Genomic DNA, 20,191 nt, shown 5'->3' with positions numbered 1-20,191 from the left:
GCGAGAAACACTCTCGTGTACGCGCACAGGAGGCTTGACGTCACTGAGGCGCCCTGGCTCTCCAGAGCCGCTGGTACTGCTGGCAAGAAGATGGGAAAATCAGATAAGACATCTATCGAGCAATTGACATTAAAATGACGACTTTTGCTGCTGATTTCCGACTGACAGAGGTTTCAGTGCTGGCACCGATTTGAACTCCGCCGGACAACCATAAAGGTAGTTTCTTTGGCGAGGTTTTCACCAACGGCTATTGTGTTAGCGAAAAAAAAAAATAGAGGTTCTAGTTGACCACATATATCCGATGGACTAGCCTATGACACGGCAAGCTAACGTTAATCGTGTGTTAAGCTCTCTCCCTGATATATATACTATACTAGCAGCTAGGCTACGTTAAAATGGGAACATCCGTATGAAGAAGCTTAAAAATGCAAAGCCGTTCCGTAGTGGTGTAGAAAAATGGATACGGTTTGATGTGGGTGTCTCCGAAGCAGATATCCGTACCGTATCGTTAGGAATGTGCAAAATCACACCGCATCTAACGAATTCATCGAATAAGCTTCCTAGCTATTTATTTTTACAGACTCTTATTTCTATTTGCATGCAGTTTTACGAGCAGGAATCCCCCCCCACCCCCTCCTCAGTGTCCACCGTGGACAATCCCATTTTCCCTCCCCTTGCTAGTTTTAATCCATAGCGTCAGCACATCGGGGAAAAAATATTCGGACCTTCAACATTTATTCCGCAGACAAAATATACGAATCGATGTACACACATGTCAAGCAAACGACAGCGATTAAAGGGAAAGACGTTTAGTTAGAGGCAGAAATGTCAGCCTTTACCGTTAGCCGGTACGTTAAGGTAACGTTAGCTGCTAGCAAGGCCACGCAGACTCCCCAGTTAAAGGGCTTTTTACTCCCTCTCTCTCTCTCTGACAGAGGGTTGTTCCTTTCCAACACTTATAATGCTATATTCAACTTAAATCGCTGGCTCCCAACGTTTTGCCAATTATACAAACTCTTGGTTGTCTTATTAATTGATAACGGGTGCTTTATGTATGCTATTGCTATGCAATTCATAGGGGAACAACTGTGTTTTCTTTGCAGATCAGTGTCCTCATTTGTGCTATCACACTGGATAGCTCCTGTTGAAAGAAGACATTGTCTGTCCCTGACAGAGGAGCGCATCAGACCTCTATTTTATCACCACCATTGTGGCCGCCGTCTCCAGTTAAAGCAGGATCACACATATTCACACAGTTGTTGAAAGTCACAAAATCGACAAACATATACAGGTACTTGAAGTCTTCAGTTTTTGCTGTCGGCTCCAGTCCTCTACTTAGCGGAAGATGTACGGTAGTGCCCGCTCTGTTGGCAGAGGGGATGCCAACCACAGTGGAGGAAGAGATGGAGGGGGTTCTGGTAATCAGGGATCTGGCCGTTCCCCTCGTCTTCCCCGCTCTCCCCGCATGGGACACCGACGCACCAACAGCACAGGAGGCAGTGGAGGAGGTCCCGGAGGAGCAGGAGGCAAGACGCTCTCCATGGAGAACATCCAGTCCCTCAATGCGGCGTATGCCACCTCAGGACCGATGTACCTGAGCGACAACGAGGTCGCCATGCCAGGTGACCACATTCCCAAAAGTGGCGGGACAATGACGACCATGGGGAGACAGCGGGTGACGTACGGGTCAAGGGGCAGCAGCAGTGGAGTCGTGGCCGCTAGCACCCCCAACATCTCCACCTCAGTGCCTGGCAGTGCTTTGCTGCCGGCAGGCATAATGGCAGGTGACGCTCTAGCATTTGGGGACCACCATCTGGCCTCCACTGTACCCCATTCTCTGAGGCAGGCCAGAGACAACACCATACTAGACCTACAGGCCCAACTGAAAGAGGTATTTTGCTATTTATTCTCTATGAAAGCTTTGGAAAGAAGTCGACACATTTGCAGTATTTATTTGCTACCTCTTTATCCTGCTTTCTCAGATTCTGCGCGAGAATGAGATGCTGCGGCGAGAAGTGGAGGTCAAGGAGAGCAAGCTCAGCTCCTCCATGAATTCTATCAAGACCTTCTGGAGCCCAGAGTTAAAAAAGGAGCGAGCTCTCAGGAAAGATGAGGTCTCTAAGATCACTGTTTGGAAGGAACAATACCGTGTGATTCAAGACGAAGCACAGGTTAGTGTTCCCTTATATTCATATGACGAGTTAGAATTTATGTTTTTGCCTTAAAATTCCTGTTTCTAGCCTCATTAACTCATTTTATCAGTCTGAATAGAGTCATCAGTCTGCCTGGGTTGAACATGAGTCTCTGGAAAAATGCCTTTCACCCAATGTGTCAGCTTTAGTACAAGTGTGTTTCCCTCTCTTTCTCCTCTCTCGGCATCAGCTAGAGGCAGGTTTTTACCATCTACTTAATCCTCTTATATGAAGCTATATGCCCGTGCTTAATAGATGAAAGGGCTCATAAGACTAATGGCTGCATTAGCATTTCTGTATGTTTTAGAACATGCTGAATGTGGTGAACAGGATGGGGAAAATGTGTGAAATTTTAAACCAGCCATAGTCGTTTAGCCAGTGCAGAGACATTTTTGTCTCCATTCATCCATATGGCTTCATTATTCTGCTTTAAGATGCAGAAAACCAGCCTTTCCCCTCCGTTCCCCGTTGCTACATCTGGGTCCATTTTCACTTGTTTTCCTAATCCTTGGCTCTGAATCTAAAACTATTTGAGGCCAGTCCCTCCAAACATCTCTGCATACTGTATCATACCGTATGCACACATGTTTAACAATGTATATATATTTTTTTAAATCAGTGAATAAATATAGGCACAGGGTTAGGGCATTTTGAAATGCTACAGTTTGTTGTGGAAATTGTGCAAATGAAGTCTCACTAATGAAGAGAAATAGTCTTTATTTCATTGTGATTCTTAATGAATGGGTAAATGTGAATAATTAGCTGTTTTCACTCCTGCTGAGTCACTGAATCACACTGTGGACTAATTCCTGGTAATGCCCGAGTAGTGCAGGACTAATCAGTGGGTGCTGTAATTTAGGGATGTCTGCTTTCATATGTCAGCTTCCACCTCCCATGCTGGCACACATGCAGCAGAGAGCATAGACACACACGCACAAACACACACACACGCACACACACTCGAAAGGCATTTAGCTAATTACAGTTTCCGTTAAACTGCATGCCCTCATCGAATGCAGGTCCAAGCCTCTGCATTTGTATATTTATGAGAGTCCTTTATGTTTCTGTGCTTTCTATGCTAACATGTGTGCTGGTCACAAAATCCCTACTACAAGGAATGTATGCCTGTCATAAATAAGTGATTACTGTTTCTAGTCTTTAGTAGTATGAAATGGCTGCCATCTTCCATTTCCTATTTTAAAAAAAAAGTAGGCCAGGTACTCACCTAATATTATCAGATATTTCTTGCTAAGGTACTCCTTGCCACATTGATAAAATCTCAAATGTATTATAGAATGTTGTGAAATGCCAGTGATGTTTCATCAAATCAGCAGATAAGAGTCGGAGTCGGATATGTATCACACACTGAGCTGCTTTTAACATTTTGACTTGTATACAGTTTGCCCAGTGCTTCGGATGATCTGTAGCAGAGGCTTGGCTCTGTGTGCAGTGAGCTCTGTGTCTATATGAGTTATGACTTAGTGTTGGGATCAGTTTAGTAAGTGCATCGCATCTTCTATTCTTTGTGCTCTCTCAAACGCCTGACTGTTACCTCTCCTCAGGCAGAGAGAGTGAGAATATGGGAGCTGAGGAAGGTGTGTGTGTGAGTGTGAGAGAGTGTGTGTGTGTGTTTCCGTGCATGCATCTGTCTGTGTGTATGTGGGGGGTGGAGCGGTGCAGTCACAGCAGTGAGTCAGCCTTAGTCACGGGGTGGAGAGGGTGATGGAAAGGGAGGGTTATGAGAGGAGAGGTGAGAGTATTGGAGGGAAGAGATAGGGCGAGAAGCAAGGTTGATGAAAAGTGTGTGTGGAGGAGAATAGTGTGTGCCGGTGGAGGGAGCAGGAGAGAATGACAAAGGGAGGAAAGGGAGGGTGCTGGAGGAGGACGGAGAGAAAAGAACGCAGACACTGACTTCTCTCTTTGTTCTGTCGTCTGAAAACGCTCACAGCTGGTTCAGACCAGAGTGTAACACAGCCTTGTGTCACTGTCTTACAGCGGCTCTGCCAAGTCTCTGCAGCGTCGGATGCCACAAACAATGCAATACTACACTAGGCTGATTGTGTTTCACGCTTGTATTTCTCTGGCATGAAACGTAACACTGTCCACAAAGCCTGGCTGTTGGGGGTGCATCAGGGTTAGGGTTAGGGCACCGTAGAATTTTCAGTCACGATTAGAGGCTGTCGTAACACAATATTCTGCCGGGATCCAATCCCATAAAGGTGGATGGGAGCAGCCCCTGTGTTATTCAAATAATTACATTACCTTCACCTTATCGACCTTTTTAGAAATCTTCTTGTAATAAAGTCAAAGCGACAGACAGAAGGAGGAGAATGTAAACGAATGCATGTGCGTCTCGTTTGTTTCTAGCATCTCCAGATGACCGTTCAGGCTCTCCAGGATGAGCTGAGGATCCAGAGGGACCTGAACCAGCTGTTCCAGCAAGACCCTGCCATCCAATGCCGGGATCTGGCCCTCACGTCTGAACCTACAGAGGAGAACTACCGGCGGCTACAGGCAGAGCACGACAGGCAGGCCAAAGAGCTGTTCCTCCTCAGAAAGACCCTAGAGGAGATGGAGCTAAGGATCGACACACAGAAGCAAACCCTCGGAGCCAGAGACGAGTCCATCAAGAAACTTCTGGAGATGCTGCAGAGCAAAGGTGGTTTTGGGTCTTGAGAAGAAGAAGTAGAAGAAGTTTAATGCTAATTGATGCTCAACACTCAAATGTTGAAGCCAATGCAGAACAATTCTGAGGAGCAGTTCTTCCATTGGCCAATAAATTCAGATTATTTCACAAAACAGTAAAAGTCAACAGGAAATACAGAGTTGAAATGTTTCTCCGCAAACATTTTGGGAAGGTTTTAGTCCCAGGCTATTACTTATAGCCGATTTCTCGTTCCCCCTCAGCTCCACCCTAGCTCTCTCTCTCTCCCCCGCTTTCAAAATATGGGTTTCTGTGCTCCATAAACTAACCACGATATGTGCTTTAAACCCAAGCACGCTTCTGAGGCTCAGAATACTGAGGGTTTCATGCAAAGTCCCTTGCATTGATTTCTTCCAAAATGATTTCATATAATGGTGACGGAAAAATGTCAGATATCACATTTGACAAACCAGATGCAGGAAACCCAGGAAGAAACCCCAAACCCATTTAAACCCAATAGAATATCTTTTGATAGATAATAAATACATTGAAATACTGTTATTTGTTTTTGGTTCGTGTTGGCTGTGGAGTTGTGAATCCCGTGCTTTTAGATAATTTAGCCGATGAAACAAATGTCTTTCTACCTACTTCCTTATAGTGTTATGTACTCTGTCTCAGGGCCATCTGCCAAGGCATCAGAGGAGGACCAGGAGCGGACCAGGAGACTGGCTGATGCAGAGATGCACAGGCATCACCTTGAGAGTTTACTGGACCAGAGAGACCGAGAGATTAATGCACTGAGAGAGGTAATGTCCAGGCCAGCCATGGGAGAAACAACCCTTCATTCCATCGGTCTGTTATTTTCTCTTGTTAATACTTTGATATGAAACATGAAACTTCTTCTTCTTCATCTGACACAAAAGGAGCTGCATCGCCGATACGAGGGAACCCCCGAGTCCACAAAAACTAAGGCTCTACAGACTGTCATCGACATGAAGGTGAGGATTTTAAAAAGTGCGGTGTATAAGTGTATGTTTGTGTTGTGTTTGGTCACGCATTTTCATTCTCCGTGGGTTTCATCACTGCTAGGATGCTAAAATGATTTCAATGGAGCGAGGCCTGAGAGACATGGAGGAGGAGCTGCTAATGCTGAAATCCAATGGACTCCTGAGCTGTGAGGAGCGTCAGGAGGAGATGAAGCAGATGGAGGTGTACCGCAGTCACATGAAGTTTATGAAGAACAAGGTGATGGATTCGGTTTGACGGAAAAATTGTCGTACATCTTCGATTCACAAGCAGGGCTCTCACTAATCGGATGCTTTCCTCAGCAGCTGTCTTCAATTCAGTAGAAGCTTAAATTTGCTAAGTTTCATCTTCATGCCTCCCTGTTCTTTCCCCCATGGCCTCACCCGTTGCAGATGGAGCAGGTGAAGCAGGACCTCTCCAGGAAGGACACCGAGATGCTCGGTTTGCAGACTAAGCTGGAGACGCTCACAAACCAGTTCTCAGACAGCAAGCAGCACATTGAAGTCCTCAAGGAGTCCCTCACTGCCAAGGAGCAGCGAGCTGCCATCTTACAGACCGAGGTACGGCAGATAACAGACAGCATATCTACACGCTCACGCCCAGATGACTTTGGAATAGGTCATAAGCAAGAGCACTTTAAGGGCACACTTGTTCTTCCTACTTGTGAATTAGATCCTACAAACAAAAGTACATTAGTCCCCACATGTTATGGACGATGTCTTCCTGTCTTGTTTGATTTTGGGAGGATAAGTGTTTTAAGTCGTCCACGTTCCCCCGACCAGGTGGATGCCTTGCGCCTGCGCTTGGAGGAGAAGGAGGCAACTCTGAATAAGAAGAGCAAGCAGATCCAAGAAATGTCCGAAGAGAAGGGTACACTCAACGGGGAGATCCATGACCTCAAGGACATGCTGGAGGTTAAGGAGCGCAAAGTCAACGTGCTGCAGAAGAAGGTTATCATTATGACGGAGAGCTTTTTCATTCATTCATCATGCTACATGTGGACGTGGCTCATTCTGACTGATTGTAATGTGTGTTTGCGCTGTAGATTGAGAACCTGCAGGAGCAGCTGAGGGACAAGGAGAAGCAGATGAGCAGTCTGAAGGAGAGAGTCAAGTCTTTGCAGGCAGACACCTCCAACACCGACACTGCTCTCACCACACTGGAGGAATCTCTCGCAGAAAAGGTGAGTCTGCACGTACTAAGTTACTAATTGTGTGCATGTTCATTTGGAGGCGATGTCTGCGTGTTGGTTGATCATGTCTGCGGCGGCATGAGTGATCGTTTTCTTTACCTCCACCCAGGAGCGCATCATTGAGCGTCTAAAAGAGCAGCGAGACAGAGATGACCGGGAGAAGACGGAGGAGATCGACAACAACAAGAAGGAACTGAAAGAGTTGAAGGAGAGATTGAGCACACTGCAGGGAGACCTGTCAGACAGAGAGGTGAGAGAGCTACTTTGCGATGAGTCATGGATGCCTGTATTAGATCTAATGTATTCTCCTCAGTCCCATACTGGAAAAGGTTCATCTATACTTATGTGTATGTGGGTGTGTGTGTGTGTGTAGACTTCTCTGTTGGACCTGAAGGAGCATGCATCATCCCTGGCCTCCTCTGGTCTGAAGAAGGACTCCAAACTCAAGAGCATGGAGATTGCCTTGGAGCAGAAGAGAGAGGAGTGCCTCAAAGTGGAGAATCATCTTAAGAGAGTGAGATCCCAAAATAAAGAAGCCTGTCTCTGTGCTGACTCTCTACATGACGCTGTTAATACGTTATGTGATTATGGCATAGTCTGTAAACCAACCCTTACCTGCTGGCACCGAAGCGGTTATATCTGCTTTCTAACTGGCGTCCCATCCTTTTGTCAGGCTCAAAATGCAGCCCTGGAGGCTCAGGCCAACACCGAGCTGGCCGAGCGCATTAAGAACCTCGAACAGGAAGTGGTCCGCCACAGAGAGGATTCTGGGAAGGCCCAGGCTGAGGTGGACCGCCTGCTGGAGATCCTTCGGGAAATGGAGAATGAGAAGAATGACAAGGATAAGAAGATCAATGAGCTGGAGAGGTGGGTGGAAACATGCATGTGTCAGGATGGCTGTTAAAGGAGGTACATTTGAAGGATGCGGACATCGACTCTGCACCACGTGTTCAAATGTTCTGGCCCCCTCCCTCCTGCTTTCTCTTTTTCTTCATGTTGACTTATCTTCCTGCTCTGTTTTTCTCTTTACTGTTTTCTTGTCTTTACACCGGAAATCTCTCACCCCACCAGTTTCGCCTCCAGGTTAGTTTTTGCTCTTTTTCTCTCTTCCTTGACCCTGGCAACCTTATTGTTTTTGTTCCCTTCTCACGTTTCTCTCTCGTTTCCCCCTACATCTTCCCTCTCTGCACTATGTGGTGCTGCAAGCAACTGCCTTGTCTTGACATATTTCACTTTTTGTCCTTCCACTTACCTTTTTTGTTGTTGTAGATTTTCATCGGATTACATCTGTTTTTGTTTGCATTTGATTTGAAAATGCCACTGTATCTACTTACAATTGGCTACAATTATGACTTCATGGATGATCATTATTAATTATTGAGTGCATATCTGTACTAAACATTACTTATTTGCACTTTTCCCACAACATTACCATCTATTTTCAATTGCAATTATACATTACACCTGCATGTGAAGTGGGACTATCTTCTAACTGTACGTAACATAACTTCTCCCGGCGGCGTCCCGTTTTTAGACAGATGAAGGACCAGTCAAAGAAGGTGGCGTCTCTGAAGCACAAGGAGCAGGTGGAGAAGAGCAGGAATGCTCGACTCGTGGAGGAGGCCAGGAAGAGGGAGGGAGACGTGTCCGAGAGCTCCCAGCAGGTGAAGGTGAGACGCGTGTCTGGTTCACCCATATGATCCTTGCATTACAAGTTACGAGTTCAGCGTCCAACAAACCATAACGTGACCTCTCCCCACCCCTACAACGAAGGACACTCTGCGTCAGAAGTCGGAGCGCATAGAGGAGCTGGAGGAGGCCCTGAGAGAGAGTGTTCAGATCACTGCTGAGCGAGAGATGGTGCTGGCACAGGAGGAGGCTGCCAGGTCTCTGCAGGAGAAACAGGTACACAGCTCCCCGAACACAGGCACACGAGACAAAGCAATATTAACCCACCCAAAGAATCAGGCATACACTACACGCATTATCTAAACATCTATGTACATAAAAAATCAACACCTTCATATACTGAGATTCTTCCTCCTTCATTTGCTGCCGTTGTAGTGTTTCTCATCCGTTTCCACCGCCCTAACCTCCTCTGGCCTCCATCTCTCTCTCAATTCTTTGATCTTTGCTTGTCATTTTCTCTTCCTTTCTCTCTGCTTCACACCGCCTCTCAGAAGCACTCACTCACATCAATGCATGAGTCCAACCTCGCCCACTTTAAGTGGTCTAAGGTATGAGCCCAGTATGTGTGACCTCCCGTCGGTGAGCAACAACACTCACAGGGGTGGACACAATAACAGCAACACCTCTACAGTTCATGCGATAACGCAACAATCCTGCAATATGTGACTTTGCGAAGGTCAAGATCATGATGATCTTCTTTTTTTTTTTGGCGAATTTGACATTGGCATTGTTGGACTGCATTATTCTGTAAGGTGTTGCTGTTTCCAGCCCGTAATAGTCATGTTATTTTGTTTACCTGCTGTTTGCTTATGAAACACAGCAATGCTGATTAATTGGTGTGCTCGTACATCAAGTAGCCAATAGAATTGATGATTTGTAGATGAATTATTCTCTCTCATTCAGTCAAATGTAATTAAAGCATGAAACGATGGTACTGTTGTGCCCTTTTTAAATAAATGACGGGTAAATGAAATTTCGTGCTGTAGTTTAATAGTATCTGTGTTAGTTGACCCCTAACCCCCCACACAAACTCTGCTGCCCCTGCCTCTTATTAAAGAACACAGTGTGCACCTATGGATTTAGGTAACATGTTATAGTCAATACATGAATTGAATTGCTGTTGTGTGTGTGTGTGTGTGTGTGTGTGTGTGTGTTCCCAGATGGAGGAGCTGCTGGGGGCCATGGAGAAAGTGAAGCAGGAACTGGAGTCGATGAGGGCGAAGCTGGCCTCCACCCAGCAGTCTCTGGGTGAGAAAGAGGCACATCTCTCAACCCTGCGAGCTGAGCGCAGGAAACACCTGGAGGAGGTGCTGGAGATGAAGTAAGAGACAGACACACACACACACACACACAGTAGGGTGGAGTAGACTGTGGAGTACTCATTGCTGCCTTCATCTTGTAAAATGTCATCCTATTCTGGCCTCCCCCAGCTGGCAGGATGATTTTTCTCCACTGAATAATACATGATAATTGAGCTATTTACTTGTGTGGTTAAATGCCATGTTGTTTCCTCCCCACCTAACAGGCAGGAGGCGCTGCTGGCTGCCATCAGTGAGAAGGATGCTAACATTGCCCTGCTGGAGTTGTCCTCCTCTAAGAAGAAGAAGACCCAGGACGAGGTGGCTCTGCTGAAACGGGAGAAGGACAGACTGGTGCAACAGCTCAAACAGCAGGTGGGGAGGGGGCTGCTGGTTTCCATGGAGAGGAAAACATGATTGAAGTGTTAGAATAGTTCAGGGAGCTGTAGCGTGAATGCACACATTCATATTATTTCCATTTATCTTTCCTGCACGCAATGATTCTGTGTCTTTTGACATGAGCAATGGATGTGGCCACTATATTTTCAAACGTAAACTGCGGTAATTTGTATGCAAATCCATGATTCACATGGTGAATGGATGAGTCTTTCCTATCACTTATACTGACCAAACTCGGAGTTCTGTGTGCAAATAATTTAGCAATAGCAAAGACATCTACATCCAGTGTCCATTTAGGACCGATCCCAACACCAAATAGCCAAATACATTTTAATTCCCTTCACTCAGTACCCAATTCTGTACACCAAAAAGGATTTGAAAACGGGTAAGAAGCATGTTTATAACATGTTTTGACCAGATCTTGTTTAAAGGCCTTAGCAGAAGAGATAATAGGTTACATAGGCAGTCAAGTTATTTCACAAACTGGGGCATCTATTTGTAGCTTCAGACAGATTTCCTAATGCTTAGATCGTTTTAGATCTACTGCCTGGTGTCATTTAGGAAAAGCAGACCTGTAAATGTATAAAGGAATGATGGCTCAGTTCCATTTAGCTGCTTGTTGCAGGGTCCTATTATGCATGCTGGCTCACTGCCACGCTGTAACGTCTTGCTGGGACACTTGTGTTTCTCTTACTGTGAGTCAAAAAACCTGCTGTGAAGAAAATACCGGTAGGCATTTTGTTTTATTCCTGGTGATTTTACCCACACTCACAAACCTCAGTAATAATGCTACAGAATAAAATGTTATTATAAGCAATGGCCAGGAGTGCATGTTTACTGACCTTTTCATTACAGCTTCAGAAATGTATATTTTTGTTGTTACTGCTCTTCATCTAATCTTCTTCTTACCACCAGACTCAGAACAGAATGAAACTGATGGCAGACAACTATGAGGATGACCATCTGAAAACCGCTCCCGACCAGACAAATCACAAACCGTCACCAGATCAGGTAGCTTACCTCACCACTAACTGGTCACCAATCTATTTCATTCTGAACAGCTTCTCCAACATTAACAATGTAATGTATGTTTAAAATACACTTCTAATTTAATTTAAAAAAGCTTGAACATCGTCTCGATCTCACAAGTTATTTAGTGATATTTGAAGTTTTCTTGTGTCTTTTTAACTTTTCTGCCTGTATACACACTAACCAAATGTTCCTTTGTAATGCTGCGATTGGCTTACCTTGTGGCTAACAGGATGATGAGGAGGGTATCTGGGCATAGCCGACCTTTTGCCCTTCCCCTCTCTCTCTCTTAGCCATTTTGTTCAGAAGGGTGAGCTCGTGTGAAAAGCCTGTCGGCCTTTCTTCATCGTCGCTCTGTTGCATGCTTACTTGTCATTGTGCCATTCCTCTCTTCTTGTTTATGGTCATTGTCATCATTGCTTGTGTATTTTTGTGAGAGTACATCCAACCACTCATCCCATGCTGTAAACGGTTAATTTATTGCCTCTAAGTGGCTTACAGGACAGGGATCAGTGGTGTCTGCTTGCATGCACAAGCTAAGAGGATGAGATGGTTTTGATCCTGGCTCAGTCTCACTGCCTCGAACTAAAGCATCTGCCCTTTGCATGTCACTACACTGATTAGCTCCTTACATTTTGACCCACGCAAACCGGTGTCCAGACTCCCACGCATACACGCACAACAATCCATCAAAGGTTTGCACTTATGTGAGGTGGCGATGGCTTCGTATACGTGTGCATGTATATGATGATGTTTTGTGGCGTCTTGAGCTCGGCTCTTTCATTAAGTACAATCATTTGACCAGGAGCATATCTCTATAATATTTGTTTCTTTTTTTCGATCCTGCCTCACACTCTCTTCTCCCCCTTTCGTCCCACCCTCCAGATGATACCCCCTCTTCTAGCCCTGTCCCAGAACCGCAGTAAACTCAAACTCTACATCGCCCACCTGACAGACCTCTGCCATGACCGGGACCCCAGCATCCTCAGCCAGCTCACGCCGCCCTCTCACTACCACCACAGTGACCCCGATGACTGGGAGGAGGAGCTCCAGAAGATGAGTGTTGAACAGGTAGCGGAGGAGCTAGTTATTCATCTGAATTCAGAATTTAAATTAATATCATCAAGGGAATAAAAGCACATATGTGCAGGAGGACAGTTTTTTTTTATGAGGAACATTTTAAGATATTCAGACAAATCTAAAACATTTCTGCCGGCAGTGGTTCATCTTTCCCAGAATGAGGGAATAAATGACTTCCATAAAATGCTTCTTTATGAAAGGAAAATGTATATAACTTTTTTTTTAACCTGAAACTAATTCATGCTTTTTTCCGTCCAGTTGGAGCGAGAGCTGGAGGTTTGTGAGAAGGAGAGCGGAGAGCTGCAGGAGTACGCCAACTCTGTTCTCCAGCAGATCGCAGACTACTGCCCCGATATCCTGGAGCAGGTTGTCAACGCCCTGGAGGAGTCGTGCTGACACTCTGACCTCAGAGGCAACCCGGTCGACCTCTGGTCTTCACTCAATCTGTAGCTGCACCTAGGTGCCCCTACCTCCACTCAGAGAGGCTTCTGGAAGGATGAGAGAAAGTTCCCATCCAACCTGGAACAAACTTCCATGACTCTTAAGTGCTTTCCTGTCTCAAGTGTTCCTCTATAAAAAATCGAATTTGATATATATGACTCTTTGAGCGAATATAAGATTATACGCCGCAAAACTCTCATTTAATGACAGTTAGACGGGTGAGTCTCAGTGGGAAGAGAAGAACTAAAGTACACATTTAATCACAGGCAGGCGAACGCTCACGGGAGGTTTGTGAATAGATAAGAATTCACCTTGAAGTATTTGTTAACGCACCAAAATTAAATGTTTGAAAAATAAATTCCACACCTGTATGTCGGGGGCAGATCGAGCACAGTTACTTCACCACTTCTATCTCAGTCTCTTACCCCTGAGATTCCTCTCGAGTTGAAAGGATCACATTTATTCCTTATATGGGGCAGGAAAGCACTTTTTTGTCTCGGAGAGCTGGGGTGCTGCTACATCTCAAGGTCAGTTCAGTTGGTCAATAATAAGCCACGTAGATGCTGATTTTGTATCGTAGGGAGCGTCCCAACTAGTAGGTCACAGTCACTAGTTAGAAAAGCAGCTACAGGTGGCAGAGCGTCTGAACCACCTTTTATAACCAAATATAAACGCAGCGTGTTCTCCAAATGTTTCCTCTACCAGCTTGGAGCTGTGGATCCGTCACTGTAGCCGGGATGAAGTCGTAGGTACGTTTTTACCGTGTAGTCTGTGGCTACGCTGGCATGAGAGGGGGATCAAGGCCTCACCTTTGACACCGATCAAGGGTCAGCTTTTAGTTACATAATGTTATCAAATACAAATGAGAGAGAGAGGAAACGGGGGGGAAAAAAAAGCTTTTATTCTCTGAGACGTATTCATTCTTAGATGGTTTTGCACACAACGTCCACTTGTTTATGAGGTATGCAATCTTTCTTTTGAGAACGTTCTAGTGGCCTTGGAGCATGAATAAAGATCAGTACTGGACCTAATGCAGGGATATTTATTCCTCCGTTATATTGGTGCTAAGGCATGATGTAAGATCCACTGATCATTCAGTCTCATCCAAAGTTTCTATAGATGTTACTTAGAGCCCACCTGATCTTTAGTTTGACTGAATCACTGATGAATACAAGTGATGCCCCCCCCCCCTGTATTTTTCAGATCACTTACAAATGCAAGTGATGACTTAATTGTATTTTTTTTTTTTTTTAAATCTTATTCAGGGCTGAGGTTTTTAATTACTAAGTGCATCTACATTTATGGGAATTGAAAGTCAGCAGATTTTGACTTTTTAGATCAGTTTGTAAATAACGTGCTATTTAACACGTACAGTGACTGAATAAAGGTAATTAAGTGGAAGGTGTTGTGCATTCTTAAAAAAACAAAAAAAAACATCTGAAAAGTTAAAAGCAGTGCAGTTGTCGTTTATCGAATTTTGTCTTCAGGACAAAAGTGTGTGTGTGTGTGTGTGTGTGTGACAGTACTGCCATAACTTGCGGAAAGTCATGTTCTATAGAGATATATTATATATATATATATAATGTATATATAATATAATATATATTGTATAATATATATATTATGTTGTATATATAATATATATAAAAATGTTTACTGTATGGATATGCATTGAATGTTTGCACAGAATATTGAAGAGCAAGCTGCTCTGAACAAAATTACGGTCAAGTTAGTATCTTCAGCAGAAACTGAGGAAAGTGTCAAAATCTTTTGTGTCAAAATAACGTGTGAAATACAAATGTTGTCAAACCATGACTGTGTGATGGGAGAGTACTTTTCTTGCATTGATTTCTAATCGGCTTTTTTATATATATTTTCACCGTACGGTGATGTAAATGTATTATCCTGAGATTCCACGGTATTGTCTTTTTTCTTCTTACCTGTTATGTTTTTTTTTTGTTGGTTGATGTCGAAGGCAGACCGCCTGATGAAAAAGTATCCAGCCACCTCGGCCCTGTTGAAAAGAGGAACATAATGTTACGTAACAAAACTGCATCCAGGAGTTTTCTAACAAACTTCCTCTGTACGGTTGATTTACAGATGGACTAACTGTGTTTAACTCAAAACGGAACACATCCACTGGTTTTGGAGGATGCTAGTTGGATGGTAGTTGTACTCGTCTGTCAAACCTGTTGGGAGTGGAGATTAATTTCCCTCCTTCCCTTTTTAGCCCCTCCCCCTTTCACCACAGGGTTCTGATAAAGCATTTTTTGGTTTAAATTCCCCTTATTTTGGCCTGTGTGTCCCTGCCCTTGCCTTAATGTCTCGTCATCACCTTTTCTGGATTCCTTATTGTGGAACACAGAGCTGATTAAAGGGGCTTCTGTCAACTTCATGGTATTTTGTTTATTTCACATTTGTAAAAGAAATGTACTGCCTTCTGTCTGTGTTACAAATCAAACTGTAAAAAGAAAGCAAAACAGACATGTTTGTGAGTTATTTGGTTTTTGTATGTATGTAAATAAATAAATTATAAGCCTTGGTTTTCTTGCAATTTTGTTCTTCAAACAAGTCACAGAGATAGACGCCGGTGTTTGCTTTTACTGGAAGCTCCAACCAAATAAATATTCTTTAACCAGTTTGAGGACGAGCACTCCAACTGATAGAACATTTCCAACTCTTCTAAAGTTAATTTAACGCTTAAAGAAAACGTATGTTACATCTTCATTATTGGAATACAAAATGTGACTCACAAATGTGAAGTTGTTCACAAACGTACTGGTAACATTCACTACATTTAGAGTATGTAAGGATTAAGACCCTGAGATCCTACTCCAGGATTACTAAGCAGGTTGGAAACTTCAATTCAATAGCAACCACACATTATAATGTTTAAATGTCCTGGCAGGTTGAATTTGTATTGTGATGTGAAATGATTAAGAGATTAAGATATTTGTAATCACATAATTCACTCTTGATTTCATTCAGTAAGTTCAGTAAGCTATTTTAAAAGTAAGCGTTCTTCAGATTATCGTGTGCAGTAAAACTACAAATCAAACAAGTAAAACACAAAACTGAAACATATTTGCCATCTTTATTCATAAATATCACTACTGTATGAATATAAAACAATCTTAAATTACTGCTTTTTTTAAACAAATACTCTGACACTATTGTTGGAAGCTCCTCAGGAGAAAACCCACTGATAACAGTTTTAAGGTATTGCATATAGCCTTGGCAGCTGTTAATTACTATGCCTTACTGTAGTTGTGTTGATGAACCTTTGACAGAGTAGAATATCGGAACATCTGATACATTTCCTCAGGAATATGAAACATAGCCAACTATACACGGGTAAACAAAGACAGACAGGAGTGATCCACCCACTTCAATTTGAAGTACAATTTTGTCAACAGTCACTCAATACAAAAAAATATTGGTTACACAAGTAAAAAATACATCAGCCAAAAAACATTCTATCAAAGTTTGCCTTTATGTTAAGAGTTAAAATGACTAGCTATTATTCTGCAATGAGATTTTTTTTTTTTTAAATATCTAAATCTCCATCGGTACGCGAGTCACAAAAATATGCACTGTAATCTATTATTCAGCGATAGTAGGCACTCCTGTGTTTGGGTGATAGGTGAGGTAGCTAGAGAGTAAGAACTGTACACAGGCTGAGATTAAACAACGCACATCAGAAGAGAGCAAGACTGAAACTAAGAGTGGAGTATTGCAGCGGGGGTCAACAATATTCCAGTGATCAATGTCGAATCCCTCTGCTTGCTTGTAGTCACAGTATAGAAGGTAAAATTAAGAATGGACGCAGGCAGTCCCTCTCTGTATACAACTGAGCACTATACACAACATGTATACTGAACAAGAGAGATTTCACCTCACTTTCTCACTCTCAGTCATCTGCCACAGTCCCAGGTTTAACACTTTAAGGCACGGGAGCTGCGTTATCCTCTCCAGACCCCTCTTAGTGATCTTAGTACAACCGTACAGATCAATCCCCGTCAGCTGGGTTAGGTGATCCGCTATCAACTCCAACCCTTTGTCTGTGATCCTCACACACTGTCCAATGTTGAGAGTCTTGAGTTCGTGCATCTGGCGTACCATCCTGTTGATGCCATCATCACTGATGTGGCAGGAACAGAGAGAGAGGGACTTGAGCTGATACAACCCCTGGGCGATGTAAGCCAGGCTCTGGTCCCCTATCTTGTCACAGAAGGAGACATCGAGTCCAGACAGTCGGAGGGAGCCCATGGCCAGGTGCATTATCCCCGTGTCACTGATGTTATCGCACGACCGCAGGTTCAGGCTGCACAGATGGGTCATGTGCGACAGGTGGATCATCCCCGCATCCGATATCCCTCCGCAGAAGCTGAGGTTGAGCACTTTGAGCTTGTTAAGGCCCTTTGAGACGTGTTTGAGTGATAGGTCAGTCAGCTTCTGGCAGTCCTGCAAGGTTAACTTCTCCAGGGACAGGCAGCCCTCTGCCGCGCTGCGGGTCATGCCAGAGAGGTGGCCGATGCCAACATCGGACACATGCCTGCAGCTGCGCAGGTTAAGGCTCTTGAGTCTGTGCAAGCCCCAGGCAATGAGCAACAGGCCCGTGTTTGTGATGTTGCTGCACCCCCCGAGCTCGAGCACCTCCAGGTTTTTGAGGTACTGGGCAATCCTGCCCAGGCTGGAGTCGGTGATCTGTTTACAAAGGCTGAGGTTCAGCACCCGCAGGGATGGGATGTCCTGTACGAAGGCATGTCCGAGTCCGTTGTCTGTGAGGTTGAAACATCCACACAGGTTAAGGCTTTCGATGTGCGGCATCCCTTGAATCACGTAACTCAGACTTCGCCTCAGGCTGAGAATCTGAACTTTTTTTATCCCCCGGGTCTGCAGGCTGGGGAACAGAGACGGGTTGGCTCGCCGCAGATGGAGCTTGGCTTCCACCCCCCTCCACACCGACTTGTGGTAGGACGCGTCTCTCCAGGCCGCGCACACTTGGGCTACTCTTCCTTTGTCTTTAACGTCCAGATAACTGAAAATAATGGCCAGGATCTCCGGGAAAAGGCACGATATATGCGTCTCCATTTCAAACATGACTGCGGGTCGGCTTCTTTTAGCAGCAGAGGCCGATTGTGGGCGACACTACGTCGTGGTTAGCTCGCCGAAACTCTCCTGCCGAAGTTACTGGCTGGCTCGGCAACGTTAGCTAATGTCAGCTAGCATGCGAACAGGCTAACTATAGCCAGTTAGCATTGTGCGTAACGTAACAAAACCCGCCCATCTCGACGGAGCGAAGCGTACTCTTATATTCAATAAAGTACAAAAATATCACTGACGACACAGTTCCTATGTTGACAAAGTGGAGCGCAGATGTGGGAAACTGCGAAAGGCGGTCGTAATATTAACCGAGCAGGCTATGCTAACGCGGTTCCGCTAACGTTCGCGATCCTTGGTGTCGCGTTATCCGTCTAAACTTGTGAAAAGCAGATCAACATCTCCGGCCGAGCTGTCCAAAAACATCATATTAGTTAGTCCAACGCATCCCAAAGCGTATCCAAGAACTTTCTTGTTGGCAGAAACTTTCCTCCGCGACGCTGTTTGCTCGTACAAAGGTAACTGCCAGGCTGCTTTACCTTCTGAGGCATTTCCAGCAGCATCCCGGATCGCTACAAATGAATAAACCAAAGACTTCAGCCACTGAGCAGCGACTCCTAGTGGACGTAATAGGTATCGTTACTATTAGGCTGCTGGTTCAACCTGCTGATTGCTGGAAGTTCTACTTCTAGAAATCCTTCTAATATTTCTAATTCTTAAAAATAATTTTGTCAGCCAGTAAAGTAAAACTGGTAATAAATGACCAGTGGGATAATATATAAAAGTTGACATACACACACACGCACACACATACTATTTTTACATGAAATAATATTGTTGTATCACAGAAAATAATTATCAACATAAAAAAGCAAATTATTTAGCTTAGTGTTTCCCATGAGAAAACTCTGATCTCAATGTTTTGCCCAGCAGAGGAGACTGAAATCTGAAGCTAACCATATGTATTGTTGGAAGCATTTCGAGGCCCACCAGCAACCACAGAGGCTGCCTCTGAAAACAGTCTCTGTGAGTCCTTATACTGAGTACAGTTATAACCTGTCAACCCATATCAGAGGACCAGTGTCACCTGCCTCCCTCTTGAGTATGGAACGCCATTTGCAGAAATAACGTCTTAGAAAATTCGGGACAACACAACAAAAACCTACGTCTTAACAAGCAGTGTTTTGTAGTGTTATCCTGCATTTTCTCAGATGATTTGCTTATCTGGCTAGTTGCTCTCCACCGACTGTAAGTCCCAGGGCATGATGGGAAACACCTGGCTGTCACCTAATCTAAGAGCTGATTTTGACAACAAACACCTTGTTTAGTAGAAAATGCAAATCTCCTGTGTAATTTTAATATTTAATGCTAGATTGTAGGCTATTAGTGTGCAATAAATAACATCTAACAAACATATCCTGTGTACTTGATTATAATAAATTATTAATTTATAATAATTTAAATAAATTTATAATATTTAATTAAGTAGCTGAAAAAAATCCTTGTGTAAATTAACAATGCACTCTCAGATTAATATTTAGGCCATCATGAGTGTATGCCACTATGTGATATACACTGTGCAAAAGCTTGTTTTGAGTCTGTAGTCAGTTGTATAACTACTATTGCAAAGGCATTCTAAATAATGTCAGTATAACAATGATAGGCCTATTTAATTCTCATTTCCATGTCTAGGAACAAGAGACATTAGATACAGAAGAGACATCTTCTAAAAACATGTTAGAATGCACCAAAATGTGGGAAATTGTATCTACTTAGTTCCAAAATGTTCTGGGGGAGGACCCCGAGACCCCCCACCTAAACAGAACCCCCCACATATCAAATGCTGCAGACGCCCCTGGTTCACACCTAACCTGTAACTATTTCTATTACTTCCTGTAAACTCTTTGAAGGCTGCTGGAAACTGTCTGACTGGACCGCAGCTTTTTGTATCCACCTCCTCCTGCTGCTGCCTGCTCTCCTCTACTTGAGGTGCAGTTAATCTCGAAGGACCCTCATGCCTTTGTGCTAGCAGGAAGCCTGGAGTCACTGCAGTGAGGCATTCACTGACCTGGTGACCTCTGGCTGCTGGGAGGCCACA

The 20,191-nt window shown here is 44.1% G+C and overlaps 1 protein-coding gene and 1 pseudogene across 7 annotated transcripts; one reads left to right on the top strand and one right to left on the bottom strand.

Moving 5' to 3' along the window:
• The first annotated feature begins 60 nt into the window (after positions 1–60).
• On the top strand, positions 61–15,532 carry LOC311018874 (ELKS/Rab6-interacting/CAST family member 1-like). Of its 6 annotated transcripts, XM_084017947.1 has the most exons (22): positions 61–216; positions 1,104–1,891; positions 1,983–2,171; positions 4,560–4,851; positions 5,515–5,642; positions 5,760–5,834; positions 5,926–6,081; positions 6,255–6,422; positions 6,645–6,812; positions 6,908–7,045; positions 7,164–7,304; positions 7,428–7,568; positions 7,728–7,921; positions 8,126–8,137; positions 8,589–8,724; positions 8,828–8,959; positions 9,235–9,291; positions 9,904–10,064; positions 10,269–10,416; positions 11,356–11,451; positions 12,355–12,540; positions 12,808–15,532. In XM_084017947.1, the coding sequence occupies exons 2-22, from the start codon at positions 1,346–1,348 to the stop codon at positions 12,943–12,945; spliced, it is 3,402 nt and encodes a 1,133-aa protein (XP_083874073.1). In that variant the 5' UTR covers positions 61–216; positions 1,104–1,345; the 3' UTR covers positions 12,946–15,532. The 6 variants fall into 6 exon arrangements, with proteins under 6 accessions (XP_083874073.1, XP_083874076.1, XP_083874074.1 ...); XM_084017950.1 differs by lacking the exons at positions 12,355–12,540; positions 12,808–15,532 and adding an exon at positions 11,702–11,822; XM_084017948.1 differs by lacking the exon at positions 9,235–9,291 and having other exon boundaries at positions 62–216.
• A 533-nt stretch (positions 15,533–16,065) lies between these two features.
• Positions 16,066–18,654, bottom strand: LOC311019097 (F-box/LRR-repeat protein 14 pseudogene; annotated as a pseudogene). Its single transcript has one exon. The product of its transcript is annotated as an F-box/LRR-repeat protein 14 pseudogene (transcript).
• Between the last annotated feature and the right edge of the window lie 1,537 nt (positions 18,655–20,191).

This window comes from Eutrigla gurnardus (assembly GCF_963514095.1).
Source record: "Eutrigla gurnardus genome assembly, chromosome: 9".
NCBI lineage: Eukaryota > Metazoa > Chordata > Actinopteri > Perciformes > Triglidae > Eutrigla > Eutrigla gurnardus.
Note: the sequence above shows the minus strand (reverse complement) of the source record. Positions and strands in the feature narration are given on the sequence as shown.

Bases quoted from the DNA above. Each gene is read 5' to 3' on its own strand.
- LOC311018874 (XM_084017947.1), top strand. From the start codon at position 1,346: ATGTACGGTAGTGCCCGCTCTGTTGGCAGAGGGGATGCCAACCACAGT. The intron at 5,643-5,759 runs GTAATGTCCAGG...CTGACACAAAAG, and splicing joins AGATTAATGCACTGAGAGAG to GAGCTGCATCGCCGATACGA. The intron at 12,541-12,807 runs GTAGCGGAGGAG...TTTTCCGTCCAG, and splicing joins AGAAGATGAGTGTTGAACAG to TTGGAGCGAGAGCTGGAGGT.